Source organism: Doryrhamphus excisus, chromosome 7, assembly GCF_030265055.1.
Source record: "Doryrhamphus excisus isolate RoL2022-K1 chromosome 7, RoL_Dexc_1.0, whole genome shotgun sequence".
NCBI classification, from domain to species: Eukaryota; Metazoa; Chordata; class Actinopteri; order Syngnathiformes; family Syngnathidae; genus Doryrhamphus; species Doryrhamphus excisus.
In genome coordinates this window covers 17,886,797-17,906,898 of record NC_080472.1, presented here as the reverse complement: position 1 = coordinate 17,906,898, position 20,102 = coordinate 17,886,797, and the positions used below count along the sequence as shown (strand labels likewise).

General features: G+C 37.9%; 1 protein-coding gene across 1 annotated transcript in view; it reads right to left on the bottom strand.

The window, feature by feature from the left end:
• Positions 1–10,306: 10,306 nt before the first annotated feature.
• pphln1 (periphilin 1) overlaps positions 10,307–20,102 on the bottom strand; it is a 104,425-nt gene continuing 94,629 nt past the window's right edge. The window contains exon 11 of the mRNA XM_058077701.1: positions 10,307–10,477. Coding sequence (XP_057933684.1) covers positions 10,322–10,477 — 156 coding nt within the window. The 3' untranslated portion in view covers positions 10,307–10,321. The remainder of the gene's footprint in view (positions 10,478–20,102) is intronic.

The window sequence follows — 20,102 nt, the reverse complement described above, 5'->3', positions numbered from 1 at the left end:
CAATTATCTATACACCACTAGGTGGCGACACGCTCCAGCTGTTTCTCCACCATAATGATTCCCAGTGCTCACCAGTTCCCATCGTGCAAACAGCCTAAACAACACAACCACTAAAAGGTTAATGAGTCCACTTTCAAATCTTTCACCTTTATGAGACATTTAAAGAGCAGCCATGAATTATAATGATGCATGCAACCCTGCTGAGATGCCTCCTGGGAGGCAGCACTCAACCAATCTCCTGTGTGACTAATTTCTGGAATTTTGATGAGAACCTGAAGTGATTAAAAAAAAAAAATCCCCCTCCCTTGCATGAGTCCTTAAGGCTATTTTTAAATCCTGTTACTGGAAGGTCTTAATGGATGTTGTAGGTTCTAACATGCAGCCTTTTGTCAAATGTAAAACCATTCGTTCTACATTTTTTTTTGAAGCTTTGTTGATACCAAAATATCACAAGAAAGCACTGACGATAACTCATATCCTGTCTTAACACTTCCGTGCTGGATCTTGGTGTCTAAATTAGGATCTGTAAAAAGGTTTTTTAGCCCGGGGATCTTGGCAGATAAAATTGTTTTTTATGTTCAGTCAAGTACAGGCTCAAATGGTTCTGTCGCCCCAGGTGGCGTGAAATAATCTGGCCTCTCTCGACAATCTCATTACATCCTTTTTTTTTTTGTGGTGGGGGGGGGTGAACATTGCTTCCAGATGTCTTGACTTTCCGTAACAGAACAGCAAAAAAACGACAAGCAGAAGATGCTTTGCTTTTAATTGTAAACAAGACATCGATTCAGTGAACCGACGAGAGAAGAAAAGAGAAGAACGTCATCTAAATACAAAGCAGCGTCTGGATAAGCCATTGCCATGCCGGCCGACTGTGGATAAATATTGACCCACTTCCACAATGACACGAGGAAGTTATAAAAAGACATTAGCTATGCATGTGCTGGGATATTATGCTTGGGAAATATACTTATCCTGTTTTTACTGGACTCGGCCCTCGCCAGACCAGAATGCCTTCCTTAAGTAAATAATATAAGATTAGACTCTAATGACTTTATAATGGCACATAAAAAATGTATACACAGTGGCACCAAGCTCACGATGGGCCATGTAAACACCCCCCGCTCACCTTTGACCTGTCTGGGCTGTCTGTCACAAAATTGGCGTTTGCATGCGTGTGTCAAAAAGGAGCTACTGTCCAGATGTCAGACCGGCAGACAGATACACAAAAAAAGGTCAAGAGAGGCTGACCCATCAGGAGCGACACTTCAGTAAAATTAACTATAAGAATTAATTAACTATGGAAGAAGTTTTGAAAGGTATATACAGTATTATACTACAGCAAGAAAATGAAAGGTGGTGTAGCATGCATACAATCAGGCTTCAATTTCAATTAAAAAAATTAATGTAATAATTTTTTACATTCTTCATGATATCAGTCAAATTTAAATATATCTATAGTACGACTGAGTATTTGGGCCACATACAAAAATAATTAGATTTTTCCAAAATAAAGACGTAATGTAAGAGACAAAAAAGGCATAATATTGCCTTTGCCCAAGGCCACATACATTATGCCCCCCCTTAAGAAAAAAACATCTGTGATTTTATAAAAATGTAAATTTACGAGAACAAAATTGTAAATGTGTAAGAAAAAAAGTCACATATTTACAACTTTAATCTTGCAAACTTGAGGAAATTTGTTTTCTGGTAATTTTTTTTTACCTTTTTTTAATCATAAATTTCAGACTTTATTCTGTTAAATTTATGACTTTTTTTCTCGTACATTTGCAATTTTTTTCTCTTAAATTTCCAACTTTTTCTCACTTTTTCTCTGTAGATTTTTTACTTTTTTCCTCATAAATATCCGATTTTATTCTCATAATTTCAAAAAAAAATTCTCATAAATTTTGGACTTTATTCTTGTAAAAAAATCTAAATTTTTGACTTTTTTCTTGTATTTATGTTTTTCTCATAAATTTCAGACTTTATTCTGGTAAATTTATGACTATTTTCTTGTACATTTGCAATTTTTTTCTCCTAAATTTCCAACTTTTTCTCTGTAAATTCTTGACTTTTTTCTCATAAATATCCGACTTTATTCTCTTAACTTAAATGACTTTTTTCACATAAAAATAATTTTCAGACTTTATTCTTGTAAATTTTTTACTTTTTTTCTCATAAATATCCGACTTCACTCTCATAATTTCAAAAACTTTTTTCTCATACATTTTGGACTTTATTCTCGTGAATTAAATTTTTTTCTCAGAAGTTTCTGACTTTATTCTCTTAACTTACATGACTTTTTTCACATAAAAAAAATTCAGACTTGATTCTTGTAAATTTTTTACTTTTTTCTCATGAATATCAGATTTTTTCTCATAATTTCACAACTTTTTTCTGGTAAATGTACAACTTTATTCTCGTGATTTGCTAGTTGGCATCGTACCCGCTGATTGCTATGATATGCCGTCATGTACGCCTCCACTCTTCTCAATGTACTTTGTGACACTTTAAAGTCTACACAAACACTCACATGGCTGGAAAGCCGGAGACATTGGCAGGTCGTGACCTGTGACCCCCCCTTCATTGTGGGACAGTGTCTGCAAGCAGGGCAGTAAACCCGATGATCCCTGTCCCTGGCCGCAGGCTGCTGTGTGGTCAGTTTGGCGGTGCCACATGTGAGAGTCCGACATGTGACACCGCCATTGACCTGATAACTACAGCTGACCTATCGACGAGTGGAAGAAAGAGAGATTGATTTTAGTCGATGCCGCGGTGCTTTGCATGCATCACTCGCTGCAGGGTTCACATCGAATCTGGAGTGAGACTACTTGGGAGAGAATGTACTAGATCAGGGGTCTCAAACTCAATGGGCAAGGCTGTGCCACATCAGAAAAAAAAACAAAAACGCATTTATTAAAAACAGAAAAATATACAAACTTTTCAGTGCTTTGGTTCCGATTTTCTACAATAAAAGCTCTGATAAAACATTCCACTGTTCTCAAATATCTTAATTTTTATTTTTCTACACAAAATAAGATGAAAAATAAATAAACAAATCAAGAATAAAGAAAATCAATCAATCAGTAACAAATAAATAAATATAATAATAATAATAAAACGGCAAATAATGAAAACTTAAGAAACCACATATAGTTGGTGGGTAGACAAATTATTTTTTTCAGATTAAAATGAACAAAGCATTATTAGAGCCCTGTAGACATGGCAAAACACGACTATAGTCACATTTATACTCTTTTTATTTACAACATATTGCGCAACTGCAGGGTCTTGAGACACATGCTAACTCGCAAACTAGAGAGCTAGTGACCTAAACGGTAGCCTTCAAGTTATTTCCTTAAAACTTAAATAGCCAAAAACTTACCACTTCCACACGGATAGGGAGGATAACTATTAACAGTTATTTAACCTTTAACATGAACATTAATCAAACGTAATAATTTTTTTCTGGGTACATGATACCATACAGCATCCATATCATATAAACTTTCATATCAAGGCGGGGGCCTCAAACTAGTGTCCTGCGGGCCACATTTGGCCCGCGGGCCGCGTGTTTGAGACCCCTGTACTAGATCAAAAAGGTAACTACTTGTTGCTAGGTAGAACTTAGGGGGCACAATATACACTTATTTGATACACGACTATTCATATTATTATCATTATTAATATAATAACTGCTGTTATCAGCATAGGGTGGGGGTGACAAAAGGTCAAAGTTGATACGAATAACAGGATTTTTCATGTGCATCATATTTTTTTCTTGAAATATATATCACTTCTTAGCATATCATTGTAGTGACAAATATAATTTGAGAATGCAATACATAACAAAAACGATTGGCTTGCAGTGAATGGAAAAAAGTTCATTTCCTGTCCCGTTTGTGACCCAGCAAAGACCCCGTTTGCACTCGCATGTACAGCAGCCATAAAACGCATGAAGCGTTACTTGCTTTCTGGCTACACCCCGCACTATTTCCTCACTCTGTTAAATAAGCAGCGCACTGTGGAAGGAAAGCTCGTTAGGTTTAATGGCGGCCCCTCGCTCTCGCTCTCACTCTCTCCTCCCGTGGCGAGGTGAAACGGAACACGACCTGGGACTGTATCACCCAAGATGGGCGAAGGAAATAATGGGGCTACTAACACCGTTACTGTTGTCCAATAACAGGTGGTCGAATTCAACATTAGTGGTACACAGGAAACTAAACAGCTAGTCACCAAAAGTTGGGGCAGTGGTCTCAAACACGCGGCCCGCGGGCCAAATGTGGCCCGTAGGACACTAGTTTGAGGCCCCCGCCTTGATATGAAAGTTTAATTTTTAGTGCGGCCCGCGCAAGTTTGATATGGATGCTGTATGGTATCATGTACCCAGAAAAAATTATTACGTTTGATTCATGTTCATGTTAAAGGTTAAATAACTGTTAATAGTTATCCTCCCTATCCGTGTGGAAGTGGTAAGTTTTTGGCTATTTAAGTTTCAAGGAAATAACTTGAAGGCTACCGTTTAGGTCGCTAGCTCTCTAGTTTGCGAGTTAGCATGTGTCTCAAGACCCTGCAGTTGCGCAATATGTTGTAAATAAAAAGAGTATAAATGTGACTATAGTCGTGTTTTGTCATGTCTACAGGGCTCTAATAATGCTTTGTTAATTTTAATCTGAAAAAAATAATTTGTCTACCCACCAACTATATGTGGTTTCTGAAGTTTTTATTATTTGCCCTTTTATTATTATTATTATATTTATTTATTACTGATTGATTGATTTTCTTTATTTATTTTTCATCTTATTTTGTGCAGAAAAATAAAAATTAAGATATTTGAGAACAGTGGAATGTTTTATCAGAGCTTTTATTGTAGAAAATCGGAACCAAAGCACTGAAAAAGTTTTTATATTTTTTTGTTTTTAATAAATGCGTTTTTTTTTTGGGGGGGGGGGGGACCTGATGTGGCCCACTCTCACCCAGACCCCCCCAAGTAAATTGAGTTTGAGACCCCTGATTTGGGGTTTCACGCTCTGGTTCAGAATTGCAAGCCTGATTGGCCAATCTTTTACACATTTGAATGTTTTTCACTAAAGTAATGCAATAAATACATTTTTAAAACATTATTAGAGCCCTCTAGATTTGAACTAGCACCCCTACAGTCACCTTCACGCTTGTATTACCCACTATATATAGATATGAGATAAAATAAGACAGAAATAAGACATAATACAGACTTACATTATCACTGGACACAAATTAGCTTAAAGCTAATTATTTGGCAATTTTTACACAATCATGACACACTTGGCCACAATTAATTCTGGGTACAAGACACGCGAGATTAGGTCTCCGAGAATAAGACACTCTTCTGCACTCTGTGTGTATGCTAGCAGCCCCGCCTCCACCCACCGAGACAAATAGACTATGTTTGTTGTTGTAGTGCTGAAACCGATGCACAGGTTGAACTCTCTTCCTGCCTGTATGGAGGCGGGAGTCCAGGAAAACACGCAAGTCTGATAAGCCAATCGTTTTTCACTAAAGTAATGCAATAAATATGTATATTTTTTTAAATTAGAGCCCTCTAGATTTGAACTAGCACCCCTACAGTCATCTTTACGCTCGTATTACCCACTATAGTAGATATGAGAGAATATAAGACAGAAATAAGACATAATACAGACTTACATTATCATTGGACACAAATTAGCTTAAAGCTAATTATTTGGCAATTTCTACATAATCATGACCTACTTGGTCATGACACTCTGTGTCTTTCTGTGTGAATGCTAGCAGCCCCGCCTCCACCCATCGAGACAAATAGACTATGTTGTTGTTCTAGTGCTGAAACCGATGCACAGGCTGAACCCGCGAACACGCCAGTATGTTTTCATTGATTGTGTGATTAATTAAACGATTGATCAACATCCCAGGGCTAGTTCCGACGAGAAATCCTGTCACGTTTTAATCGTGCGAGATCTTGTGACACCCCTATTGATCATGAACTGTTGTTTCTCCAAAAAGGTATAGCTTTTCCTTGTAAATTCCATAAGAAATACCCAAGTTAGCAGCAAGCATTTATCATGAAACCCACTCCACGCACTGATTAAGCACAGATCCTCCAGAAACAATGGACGGGATCCAGGAAGAAAAGAAAAACCCGAGACTGTTGTTAAAATAGCACAGCGTCAAGGGTCTGCTTGATAAGTGGCTGATTGAGTCCTCAGGCGTGGAATTCATCTGGCTTTGCAAAAACATGGTGGAGAAAGAATGATTTCCACACAGTTTTCATCCAAAACTCGATTGTGCATTTTTTTGCACCAAGCGGTGGTCCGGGTGTCGCTGGGTGGCTGGTCATTAGTGTCACAGGCCATCACCTTCAGCCTGGATTAAGTGTCCTTCAAGAACCTGAGTCATGTCCCAGACTAAAGCCCAGGCGACAGGATTTCATGAAATGCGTCTAAATTAGCGTGTGATAGTGCCTTAATGCCTCTGGATTAGATTTTCCTTTCCTTTTTCTTTTTTTTCCTCCCCCTCCTCCTCCTCCTCCTCCATGTTGGCTATGTGAACGATCCGGCCGGCCAATACAAACTGGATCAGCTTCATGGTTCCGTCACTAATGGATGTTATTGTTGAGTAATGTGAGAATTCACCGGCAGAATGCGTTGTCTGGACGTACGTATGTATGCTGGGATGGTGTTTACGTCTTAACACGGTCAAAGTGTGAGTTTTAACTAAGGAGGGCTCACCTTTTCATAAATATGATTCATATCCGTAGCATACAGTTGGGGACTCTTTATCAATTAATATAAAGCCAATTGAATAAAATATTCTAATAGGAATTAATGAATAACACGACCACATCTTGATGGGTGGCCATTTTTTTAAAAACAGCAATGAAAAATAAATAACATGGCCATGAAATAAATACATTGGAAGTAACAACATTTTTTTAGATTATATTTCACATTTTAATTATTAAATGGACGATTTAATAAATTATTAGACAATTTATTTAATGAATTAAGGCTGCCAGTATTTATTTATTTTATTATTTATTACATATTTCACTTTGTTACCATGAGTATTATTTGTCTATTATTTAATTTCATATTATTACATTTTATTTTATATTTTTTATTCTAGTTTATATTTTATTAGCATCGCTCACATTTTAATTATTGAATGGACAATTTCATAAATTATTAGACAATTTATTTAATGAATTAAGGCTGCCAGTATTTATTTATTGTATTATTTATTTATTTATTACATATTTCACTTTGTTACCATGAGTAGTATTATCTATTATTTTATTTCATATTATTACATTTTATTTTATATTTTTCATTCTAGTTTATATTTTATTAGCATCGCTCACATTTTAATTATTGAATGGACAATTTCATCAATTATTAGACAATTTATTTAATGATTGATTTGACTTTAAATTACCTATTACCTATTATTACGAATATGATCAAATTGAAAGTGCAAATACAATGGACTATTATTATTTTACTTCCAGCAATGCTGGAATATATATATATATATATATATATATATATTACAATTTATTGAATTTGTATAATTCATTGAATTGATTGAAATGTCCAATACTATTAGGAAGAAGTTAGCTAATGTTTATTTTAAGATGGTGTATTTAGACTCCAGAGTGTTCCAAACGGAGGCCAAAACAAAACCTTATCTGGAGATCCAAGCTGTGGCTCAAAGCAGCCGCCTCAGACAAAATGCAGGTTGATGTTCTGCTGGTATCCTTTCTGATAAGTGACACCCACTTTACAAAATACTCAGCGGCTCCGCGTAGCAAAATAAGCATGAGAACACACGTGACGACGTGCATCACGTGGTGCACACCTGCTTGGTGGACTTCAATGTCATTTGAAGGGCGAATGACATGGCAAACAAACACAAAAATAAATAGGCCCGATGAATGGATGACAGTCATGCTTCTGGCTCAGGCTGAGCATGTGATGGCATTTGTCCACTATTTATTAGCTTGTTCTTTATATTTTAAGGCATTGAATATAATTATTTTATTTTTAAATTATTTTATGATATTGTTTTATTTTATTATGTATTATTTGCATTGATTGTTAGCTTGCTATTATTTGTCATGTATTTTAAAAATGATGTGTTTTATTTTTATTATTGTTGATATTATTTTGTTCAATTTTACTATTTATTTTTATTTACTATTTATTAATTTTCTCAATGTATTGTTACATTATTTAATTATTCATTATTATTTTTTTACTTACTTTTGAACATATGATTGCTTATGTATGTAATTTGAAAAATATTTAATTATTTCATCTAATTATTAATTTGTTGTTAGACTTATTTGTATTGTAAAACTTTAAATTTCTAATATTTTGTTGTTTTATTTATGTTTTATTTGTATTTATTGCTTATATATTAGTTCGTATTCATATGCACAAACTGTCATTAATTCATTTATTTTATTATATTATTTTGTTTTATTTTATTATATTATTATTATTATTATTATTATTTTATTATTATATTTTAAATATATATTTTAAATATATATTTTAAATATATATATATATATATATATATATTTATATTATTTTTTAAGTCTTTATTTCTTTGATTTAATTATATTATTTTTTAATATATATTTATTTTATGTTTACTTGTTTTATTCAATCATTTTTTATGAAATATGATTTAGTGCTGTTTTATTACCTATGCAATCCATGCCTTCCTCCTGCCGATTCTCCCCGCCCTTTCTCAGTTCGACAAATTCTACCCTGCAACCCTCAAAGTCCACTTCCTGTCGAGGAGGAAAGAGGATATTTGGTGCTATACGTTCTGAAGCTGGTAATCACGGCGTAGTAAAATCCCTCTGGATGGTTTTGCGGCTGGCCAAACGGTGGGGATGAGTTCCGCCATCCAGAGAGGAAGAGCGTGTCGCAACACATCAACAGTGGAGAAAGCATGCGTGCTCGTGGCGACGAGTCCGTCCGCTTTGTACCCCGCAATTTTCCAACGGTATAACTGGGGAAGCTGTTTCCACGCAGGGGTCAAACATAAACACAGGGTCGTCGTCTTGGTACACTGCCAGCAGGTTCAACAGGAGTTCAAGGGGAAGCAGGCACCATTTTGAGGGGCGGGGCGGGGTAGGGGGGTGGGCTCAATTTTGTGGATTTGGTTCATATTAGCGACATCAGCATGACCAGGCACTTCCTGTTTGCTTGATATAATAATTGCGAGGGAGTGCATGCGGGAAAACACGCAGAAAATCAATATTCAAGAAATATCTTACATTATATATATCTTATATTATATTATGTATATATAATGGGCGGCACGGCAGTCGAGTGGTTAGCGCGCAGACCTCACAGCTAGGAGGACCAGGGTTCGATTGCATGTTCTCCCCGTGCATGCGTGGGTTTTCTCCGGGTACTCCGGTTTCCTCCCACATTCCAAAAACATGCTAGGTTAATTGGCGACTCCAAATTGTCCATAAGTATGAATGTGAGTGTGAATGGTTGTTTGTCTATATGTGCCCTGTGATTGGCTGGCCACCAGTCCAGGGTGTACCCCGCCTCTCGCCTGAAGACAGCTGGGATAGGCTCCAGCACCCCCCGCGGTAGAAAATGAATGAATGAATATATATTTTATTACCGGTGGTCGAGTGGTTAGTGCGCAGACCTCACAGCTAGGAGACCGGGGTTCAATTCCACCCTCGGCCATCTCTGTGTGGAGTTAGCATGTTCTCCCCGTGCATGTGTGGGTTTTCTCCGGGTACTCCGGTTTTCTCCCACATTCCAAAAACATGCTAGGTTAATTAGCAACTCGAAGACAGCTGGGATAGGCTCCAGCACCCCCGCGACCCTCGTGAGGAAAAAGCGGTAGAAAATGAATGAATGAATATATATATTATATATATAGATATATATTATATATATCTTATATTATATTATATATATCTTATATTACATTATAAAAAGTACAGGGCCAAACTAGGCTACCGATTGTAAATGCTAGCACGTTACGTAAACCTCATTCTCCAACAGATGCCTGCTAGCTTAGCTGAGCGCTAAACAGGAAGTAAACCTCATTCTCATACTCCTTAAGAGCAGCGTGACGGGGCTTTTAGCCGACAAGCTAGCATGCGTCAAAGGGGTTGTTTCTCTAGTTACTCGTCAAAATAAGAGCCAAAATAAGCTAGGCTAGCAATTGTAAACAAACGGTTGACAATACAAAGTCCGGTTTAATCGGTGAAAGGTTAAGAACAAGGAAGACAAGCGTGCTTCCTTTCTGTGTGTTTATTTTATTTTATTTTTTTTAGCTTAAACCCAGATGGAAGCGCTTTGCTACGCCGCCTGACGAATAAATTCTGGAGGAAAACATTCAGAGAAGAACAGGAGGACCTGAATCTGGAGAATGGAGACGTCACAAGGCTGGCAGACGGGACTGGAGCAAAATGCTGGGGGGTCAAAGGGCAACGATGGCAGATGAGAACGAGGCAATGAGAAGTATGGGAAGACAGAAGGGAAAGCCTGGGACAGATTATCCTTGGAAGGCAATCAATCTTCCCGAAAATTCTGACTGCAGGGAAGGCGTGGGGGGGTTGGGGGGGGGGGGAGGTCGGTATTGAGGGATCAACCGTCTAACTTCTTCTGTCTTTGTTTCTTCCTGACTGATTGTTCCATCTCTACTTTAAAGCCAATTACGGATAATAGCTGTTGCTCAAGGTGTGTGTTTGAACTCCCTCCTGCCGCATGTGGCTGCAATTTGTGCAACGTAATGCAATAAAGCTGCGGCACATGTACACATAATGTACACGAGGCTGCATTTTACTTGTCGTCTGGTACATGCATGTGAGTACGCCTTGGGAAAAGGAAAGATGGTCTGATGTGCACATGGGGAGATGACAGGCATACGATGACAGGCTTCAATTTACTGTGGCATCCCACCTGGAAACGTCCTCATCCCACTACATTTCATTTGTTGTTTTTTTTTCCTCCTACTTTCAAGAAAACTAATTTAATTTATTAGCGTTATATGCAATTGGAGACACTATTATAGTGGACTACAGGCAAGGAACCATTTTATTTATCATGGTTAAAATTATAGCTGTATTTTTGACTGTAGCTTTGCCATTTCTCTCCCCCTTCTCTTTGTTATAAATCACACTAAGTGACTGTGGTTCTGTGAAATAAAACTCACACTATTGTCACCCTCACATTAAGAACATCCGGGAGATGTAAATGTTTGCGTTCAAGAAACGCAGCTGGGAAAGAATTGTGGGCCTGAAGAGAAAACTGGCTCAAGTTCATAGAACTTTCCATTCAATCGTTTAGAGTATAATTCACTTTTATGGCAAACACTGAAAAGAAAAGAAAAAAAGGGGAAAAAAGATGTAATGTTACAGCAATAAAGTTGTATTCAATGGCAGGGCATTGCGTTGTATTTCTAACATGCTGTGTTCAAGTACACAGTATTTATACTCGCTTTTTGTACTCATTCTCACAATATTGGGCCTTTTTTGTCTTCATAACATTAAAACTATTTTTGTTATTAACTAATGTTAATTACATATTGTTGCATTTTTTACACATGAAACTATACATAAAAAAAAAAATCCTAACCACAAATTTTTTTTTTAGTTTGGAAACAAATTATAATTTTCTCATAATTTTCTAAAATTAAATAATTAAAAAAATTAATTATTTTGAAAAATAAAAAAATAAATAGAATCAAGACTTTTTACTCATATAACTACCACCTGGTGTAAAAATTATAATATATAATATAATATATATATTATATTATATATATTATAAAATATAATATCTATAATATATATGATAATATATAATATAATATTAATACTTTTTTACTACTTTTCGGGAAATTTATTGTTTTTTCTAATCTAATTTTTCTCATTAGACTGACATTTTGTCACAAAATCAATCCTTTTTCTGCATAAACAAAAACTTTCCTCCACAACAGGCAAAGTTGAAATATTTTCTCATAAAATTAAGACTTTCTTCATAAAATGTACAATTTTTTTCAACATTTATTTTCCAAAAAAATATTTTCCTATAAAAATAAGACATTTTCCTCATAAAAATACAACTCTGTAATATTTACTGTCCAGTTAATATTACTTACAGTAATGCATACACCTCATATAGATCAAATTATGACTTTATTCCTGTAATATATATCAGTATTTCGGTGTAGTCTTATACTACTCAGTACCATGAAAGTTACACCATCACAGGTGAGAAATTGTATTTCCCCAAACCAAAACAAAGTGTGGTTGTTGACGTGATCGTGCTAAGGTGGCGTTAACCTAGTTGGGCTGTCACGCTTCTTCTTCTTGTCATCTGATCCCTAAAACCCTGCATGGCGGCCTCGGCACTTCTGAGCTCTTTTTGTCCTTCAGTACAGTTGTTAAGAGCCGCCACTCCTTCTTTTCTAGCCCGCTTCTTTGTTGAAGCCTCCCCACGTGTCAGGGTTGCGTTCAATGTGGGCATGTGATGTCGGGCGATGCGTTCAGGATCAATTAATTCATTCATTCATTTTCTACCGCTTTTTCCTCACGAGGGTCGTGGGGGTGCTGGAGCCTATCCCAGCTGTCTTTGGGCGGGAGGCGGGGTACACCCTGGCCTGGTCGCCAGCCAATCACAGGGCACATATAGACAAACAACCATTCACACTCACATTCATACCTTTGGACAATTTGGAGTCGCCAATTAACCTAGCATGTTTTTGGAATGTGGGAGGAAACCGGAGAACCCGGAGAAAACCCACGCATGCACGGGGAGAACATGCAAACTCCACACAGAGATGGCCGAGGGTGGAATTGAACCCTGGTCTCCTAGCTGTGAGGCCTGCACGAACCACTAGACCGCCGTGCCGCCCCGTTCAGGATCAATAATTTGAAATAATGCTGCTGAAATTGTCCGATTCCGTTATTAGTACAGGAGTGTCTCATGCTGGTGATAACAACAACAAGTCAACGCTCTATTCGGAAAAGTGGCCTCGGAGTGCGTCTGGATAAATGACGCGCCGCTTTTCCCACACGTTTCCCCCAAAAATCCCCCAAGAATCCCAAAATGTTTTCTTTGCAGGGTCATAAATCTGACAGGCTCTTATTGCTCGACTCGAGGCGACGGGTGCAAACTGTGTAACAGCGGGGACTGTGTTTAAGATGATTTCTATTATTGATGGCTCCTTTAAATGAAAATCTTTCGCCCTCCTCGGAGCGCTAAATGAATTCCTGGTGATGAATGATAGGAAAAACACTTCCTGGTGGTGGGATGTGCATTAGCAAGCAAACGGCTAAAGTGGTCTGGTTTCCATGTGCCAAAAAATACCCCGCAACGCGGCATCGGAAATCGTTTACTCATGCCTTAAAGTGATGCGGGATCATTTCTTTCAGTGAGACGGGAGAAAAATGAATAAGTTTGACAACTCCGGCTGTTTTTTGCCAATATGTTGTCATTTATGCATCACTTCTCGCTTTTTGTTTTCTTTTTGATCTGCCGCACACTTAAAACTCACTTGAATGAATGGATGAAGCTGCCTTTGATTTTTTGGGCTCATTTTAATCCATAAATAGTTAATTAGGAATTAATAAAAAAATGTAAAATAAATTGTAAAAAATATAATAATTTTAAAAATAATTAACAATAATGTAATAATATTATAATAATTTTTTTAATAATTAATAAAATAAAAATATACCAATTCTCGCTTTTTGTTTTCTTTTTGATCTGCCGCACACTTAAGACTCACTTGAATGAATGGATGAAGCTGCATTTGATTTTTTTGGGCTCATTTTAATCCATAAATGGTTAGTTAAGAATTAATAAAAAAAAACGTAAAATAAATTGTAAAGAAATATAATAATTTTTAAAATAATTAATAATAATGTAGTAATATTATAATATTAAAAAAAATAAAGAATAAAATAAAAATATACCAATTCTCGCTTTTTGTTTTCTTTTTGATCTGCCGCACACTTAAGACTCACTTGAATGAATGGATGAAGCGGCATTTATTTTTATTTTATTTATTAAAATAATTAATTAATATAATATAATAATATATATATATAATATATATAATAATAATATAATAATAACAATAATATTAATAATAATATTAATATAATATAGTATTAAATAATTAATTAAAACTAATTAAAATAAATAAATAATTTATTTATTTGGGCTCATTTTAATCCATGAATGGTTAGTTAGGAATTATTAAAAAAAACGTAAAATAAATTGTAAAAAAAATCATAATTTTTTAAAATAATTAATAATAATCTAATAATATTATAATAATTTTTATAAAATAAAGAAGAAAATAAAAATATAGCAATCAAAAGTTTAAACTTTTTCATGCAATTGTATAAAAACTTTTGACTGCTCTGGTACATCAAGCTGTATTCCCATCCCATTTCACACATTAATGTTGCTCTAAAACCATCAGAATAATTGAAATACATGCTTAAGGCCTGGTAATCCACTTGTCAAGTGACCGTAAACTCGGGAGATGTGTGGTCGCCGCCATGGCTGCCGCGTCCGTGTGATGTGTGACATTCCTGCCATACCAGACCATCACGCACCACCACCACCACCACGAAGGAGAGGGGAGGGGAGGGCCAGGGAAGGGGCACGCACAAAGTACAAGGAAATAAAACGTACATAAGCGGTAATGGTAAGTAGTGTGTACTTCCATATATGTCAAGGTGAAGCTAATTTATGAAAACTGTTACCCATCATGCATTAGTTTGGCTCATGCTCATCCTCAACGCTCAATTTTACTGCCTTACAATAAAAAACACATCCTCCTCCTTATATTGGACTGCCCTTTAAATCAAACCCATAAAAAGTCCAGCGTATATCCTTTTATACCATCACTCATCTTTATGCCCACATGTTCATAAAAAAAAAACAAACTGCGCACCAGCTGTAAGTTTTCTTGTATTTACGGCTGACTGGAAGGAAGACATTTCCTTTGCAGCTTTTCCACACTCCAGCCAATAAAAAAAGCAACAAAAAAAATAAAAATCAGCAGGAGGCCTCACAACCATGCGTATATAAAATAAAGTATCCATCCAAAAGTAAAAGAAAGGAGGCACGCTCACACTGCAAGCGACACCTCCGGCATGTCAGCGGAAATCCAGTCATTCCCTTTGACGAGGAAACGGAGGTGTCGTGCACGGATAATTAACAAGTGGGAGTCTGTGGGGTGGGGGGGTGACACAGCAGATTCGTCAGAAATGCATAAACCTTCTAGTCAGTCGATATATTATTCATGGAAAATGTCACTCAATTTTGGAGTCTTTGTTGCGAGGCAGAACTTGCGATGCTCGTTTGTGTTGGCAGCTAATGGACAAGGTCTGCCAAACACAGCAGGGAAAGGACAAGGAGAGTTGGCATGAATTCAGAAAGTACGTCATAAAATATTGATGATGCACATTGACTTTGTCCGGGAGAAAGAATGATAGGCTTTTTAAGTTTTGCTATGTTGCTAGCCAGAGTTCGGTCAAACACAGCAAAAAAAAAAAAGGACAGGGAGGGTCGGCAATCCCTCATTTATCACGGTTAATTGGTACCAAACCCGATAAGTGAATTTTGGCAAAGTAGGATTGCAAATACTTTCAAATGAGGCAGCATAGAAAACCTATTAACGTTATTAGAGCCCTCCAGACATAAAATAACACCCCTATAATCACCTTTACACTCGCATTTACCAATATAGTAGATTTCATCAAAGTAAATAAGACTTGTGCTTGAGTGTGTTGCAATAAATGTGTTGTTCAAAGATGAGTGGGATATGGCCATTTTATGATTGTGATTATCGTTATTATTATTGTGTCTGTTTTGCCATAAAAGCTGTGAGGCTTGTGTGCATCGTCGAACATGACAGTAACATTACTGACACCAAGTGACCAGTGTAGAATACTGCATAGCATTGTGTCTTTGAATGCAACTTATGAATGCCTTGACTTTTAATACATTTTAATACATAAAATTTGCTTAATCATGCATATTTTTACATAAATAAGTCATATTCAACCATAAAAAAGCGTTATTATAAATATATTTTTGAAAATAATCATGATAGACCAAAGCCACGGAATTCGAACCATAATGTGGCGAGGGATAAATGTGCTTGAAATACATTTCAATTTAAAAAATGCAACATTTTATGTACATATGCATGTTAATTTTATTGGTGATATGCCTTTTTCCCCCTCAACAGTGCCATCTGCTGGATGTGACTGAACACTGCGGGGTTCAAGTCATAAGCCAACTATTCACTCTATTCACCTCCAGCTCTTTTCCTTTAGCAATGTAACTCCCTCGTTTCTGTTTTTTGCGGTGCACATTCCCCGCCGGATGCATCACGCTAAGCAGCCACTCACGCCACCGGGATGGGATGTCCTATGGATTATATGGAAAACAATATCGCCGCCGCAAAACAAAAATCTTACATTGTAAAGATGTTTGTGCTTATGTCGGCGCGCTACAACAGTGGAAGGCCTGCTGCTTATTAAAGCGTACAATGTCGTCATCGCTATCTGGGATCTTTAGAACTAGATTACATCTAATGTGTGTGTGTTGGTAGGGGTTCAGAGGGGGGCACCGGTGAGGTCACGACCCGCCATGTCACGCTCTAATTGTGATTGTCATGTTGATGGTGAGGACAGAGTGTAAAATTAGCAAGTAAACATAAATTTTATCTGGTGCCGGGCCATTTGTGTGTGTGTGTGTGTGTGTGTCTGCAGTATGTGGTATGTGTGTGTTTGTGTGTGTTTGTCCAAAGGCAAACGGAAACGATTGTTTAGGTCACGGCTTTGGTGTGGTGTTTTTTTTTTTTTTTTTTGGATCGCCGCGGTTTCCCCAGTCGTGACAACTAAGGATACGAGTGCGTCCATTTTCTTATTTTGCAACTTTGTGCTGTGATGTTTTGCGTATCCCCAGGCTGGTCCGCCATTGGAATTTACAGTCCGGTCGGATGGGCCTGCCTGCTAATAAAACACATGTGGACTTGTAGAGGAATGGAGTTTGGGGAGGGGGGGTGTGGGGGGCAAGAGAGAACAGCCTGGCTCTGTATCCGAGCACTTAAGAGCACAAACGCACACAAACACAGAAAAGCCATCCGAGTGTACATACATATGTGCTTACTTATATATGCTTATTATTGATTGTATCACACCAATTAAATATGTCAACACATTGGAATGCATGGATCATTATTTTTTTTTCATGATCAATTTGTTACCCCAGGGCGGCACGGCGGTCGAGTGGTTAGAGCGCAGACCTCACAGCTAGGAGGACCAGGGTTCGATTCCACCCTCGGCTATCTCTGTGTGGAGTTTGCATGTTCTCCCCGTGCATGCGTGGGTTTTCTCCGGGTACTCCGGTTTCCTCCCACATTCCAAAAACATGCTAGGTTAATTAGCGACTCCAAATTGTTCATATGTATGAATGTGAGTGTGAATGGTTGTTTGTCTATATGTGCCCTGTGATTGGCTGGCAACCAGTTCAGGGTGTACCCCGCCTCTCGCCCGAAGACAGCTGGGATAGGCTCCAGCACCCCCGCGACCCTCGTGAGGGAAAAAGCGGTAGAAAATGAATGAATGAATGAATTTGTTACCCTCCACCTCCCCCCCCAAAAAAACACACAAAACATAGTGTCTTATTTCATATTAAGCTACAATATAAGCAATAATACAAGCAGTTCTACTTGCTATAATCATCCTTTTTACTGATGGAGGTCACGTTTTAGTCAAACTCCAATCCCTCATCACGCCAGAGACCCGAATCTATTGTTCTCAAACTGTCCCGCATCATATGTGCCGTACAGACGGACAAGTGGAAGAGGGCGGGGGGGAATGAGACCGGGGTCAAATTAAGGCTAAATCTCAGTCTGTATATTATTAGGATGCAGGCACATAATAACAGACCACTGTGGAATATAGGCTGGCTCTATGTAAAGTGGAGCCAAATGGGGGCCCGGGGATGGGGCGGGGGGATGTTGGGGATTACAGTAATGAGCATCACAAGGAGTCAGACGTCTTTGTTTAACAACAAGTGACGAGGCTGCACTCAGATTAAACATGGCAGCTTTATTGTCTCCCTTAGTGGGAACTTTTTTTTTCAATACACTTTATTTATACTTTGTTACTGAACAAGACTCCATTAAATATTTTTTTTCTCCTTGTAATCTGGCACATTTGGAACACAGGATGTGAACAAACTATCAGAACATAGAGAAAAGGTACATACAATAAAGTAAAATAATACTATTATATTTATAAACTAATAAATAAACCATTTTTATTCCCATGTATTACCATTATAAATGTTCTATTGCATAAACTTCAATCAACCTCTTTGCATGCATAAGCCCATATATGGACTGTTTCCTGTCTACGTCCGACCCACACACACGCCACAGGCCTCCTGTGTCAATAAACGCGCAGCCTACATACATAATTGATCCATCTCCATGACGACGGCGAGGAGTCAGTGACCTGATGATGCCGTCGCTCTTTGCGTTGCATTACAAATGTATGACACTGTCGGGTGTTATGTGACCCTCGAGATATTATGGGATGGCGTTTCAGACAGTGTTTCAAGACTCTTTTCGCCCAGAAGGTGAAGTCAAAGGTCACTGTTGTTTTGCCAGTAAACATTTTTTTCCACACCTTTTCATGTGAAATGTAAGAAATGAGTTAGCTTGTTAGCTAATCCTGCACAATGTAGACATACAGTTAATGAGCCTACTGTGTAGCGCTGTTGAGGCGCACGCTGCACAAAAGCGCTCTTAATGTGTTGGCCGACAGACCCACCGGGGGGTGGCAAGCGGGTGGATGGTGGTGGCAAAATGGAGGCTGTGGTGCAAGGGGGCGCGGCCAACAGACCACCTTTTAAGCGTGTTTATTTTCAAGTGATGTGCAATGATGAGTGCAAAAAGCTCCTGTGTTTACATTGAGCTGCAGGTACACAAACGCACACATATAAGGGCGACACACACACACAAACACACACACACACACACACATGATGAACGAGGTTAATCAGGTTAGCCTCATTTCTGATGCTTCGGAGTTGCACTTTAGGAAACAAATACAGGCTTTTCAGTAGCGAATGACATTAGAAGAGGACATTTACGTTAAGGATACACGCATGGTATCTTTACAGCGCTCTGGGCTAAGTCCTGTCAGGTTTCATTGTGAGTCAATGGGCCGTGAATAACAGGCATGGGCGTTGTGTCGGCCATGTGAAGATGATCCGCCGTAAACAAAGAGCAAGCGGGCGGGCGGGCGTGATGGATAAAACTGCAGCGTCCTGTACACTTAAAGCGCAAAACAACGTATGAAAAAGATTATTTTGGCTTCCGTAATGTATCTTTTGTGCGTATAGCGGCCTCCATTTTGCAAGAGAGCGTCCATTTAAAGTCACTCATGCAGGGATGGAGGTCGTGAAACTGTCTAAGTCATCATATGTTTTCATGTTTTCTTCCCCTTGCTTAAGCCAACAGTAGCGGTGCCAGGGAGTCGATGAATAGCGTCTTTATTCGACGGCGACGGCTGCAACCTAAAAAAAAAAAAAACGTCCCTTCGGTGGTCTCATTTTAAGTGCAGACTTCAGCGAAAGTGAATTACTGTGCAAAAATTTTTTTATTGAACAGATTATTTGTGCATAAAAAAAAAGAGGCAGCTTTTTAAATGGAGGAAGCCCATTAACAACATTAGAAGGCCCCTAATGTGATTAGCAGACGGCCGCGTCACGCCGGAATGGGACTTTAAAAGCTGCAGACGTATGATTGCGACATGATGCATGGCCGTGCATTGATTGGGACGTGCTCATCCATCAAAGTAACGCACAACTTTATTTTGTTTTCTGTTTCAATTGGGAGTCAAATTAAATTTACAGACAAGCTTCCCTCTGTTGTTGCTTCAAGGACACCCAAAATAAATAACCCCCCAAGAAGCAGACTAAATTCTGTCACAAAGTACTGCTACCTTTCCAGACACATTCGATACGTGTGCATGTGACCTTGTGAGCGTCTGA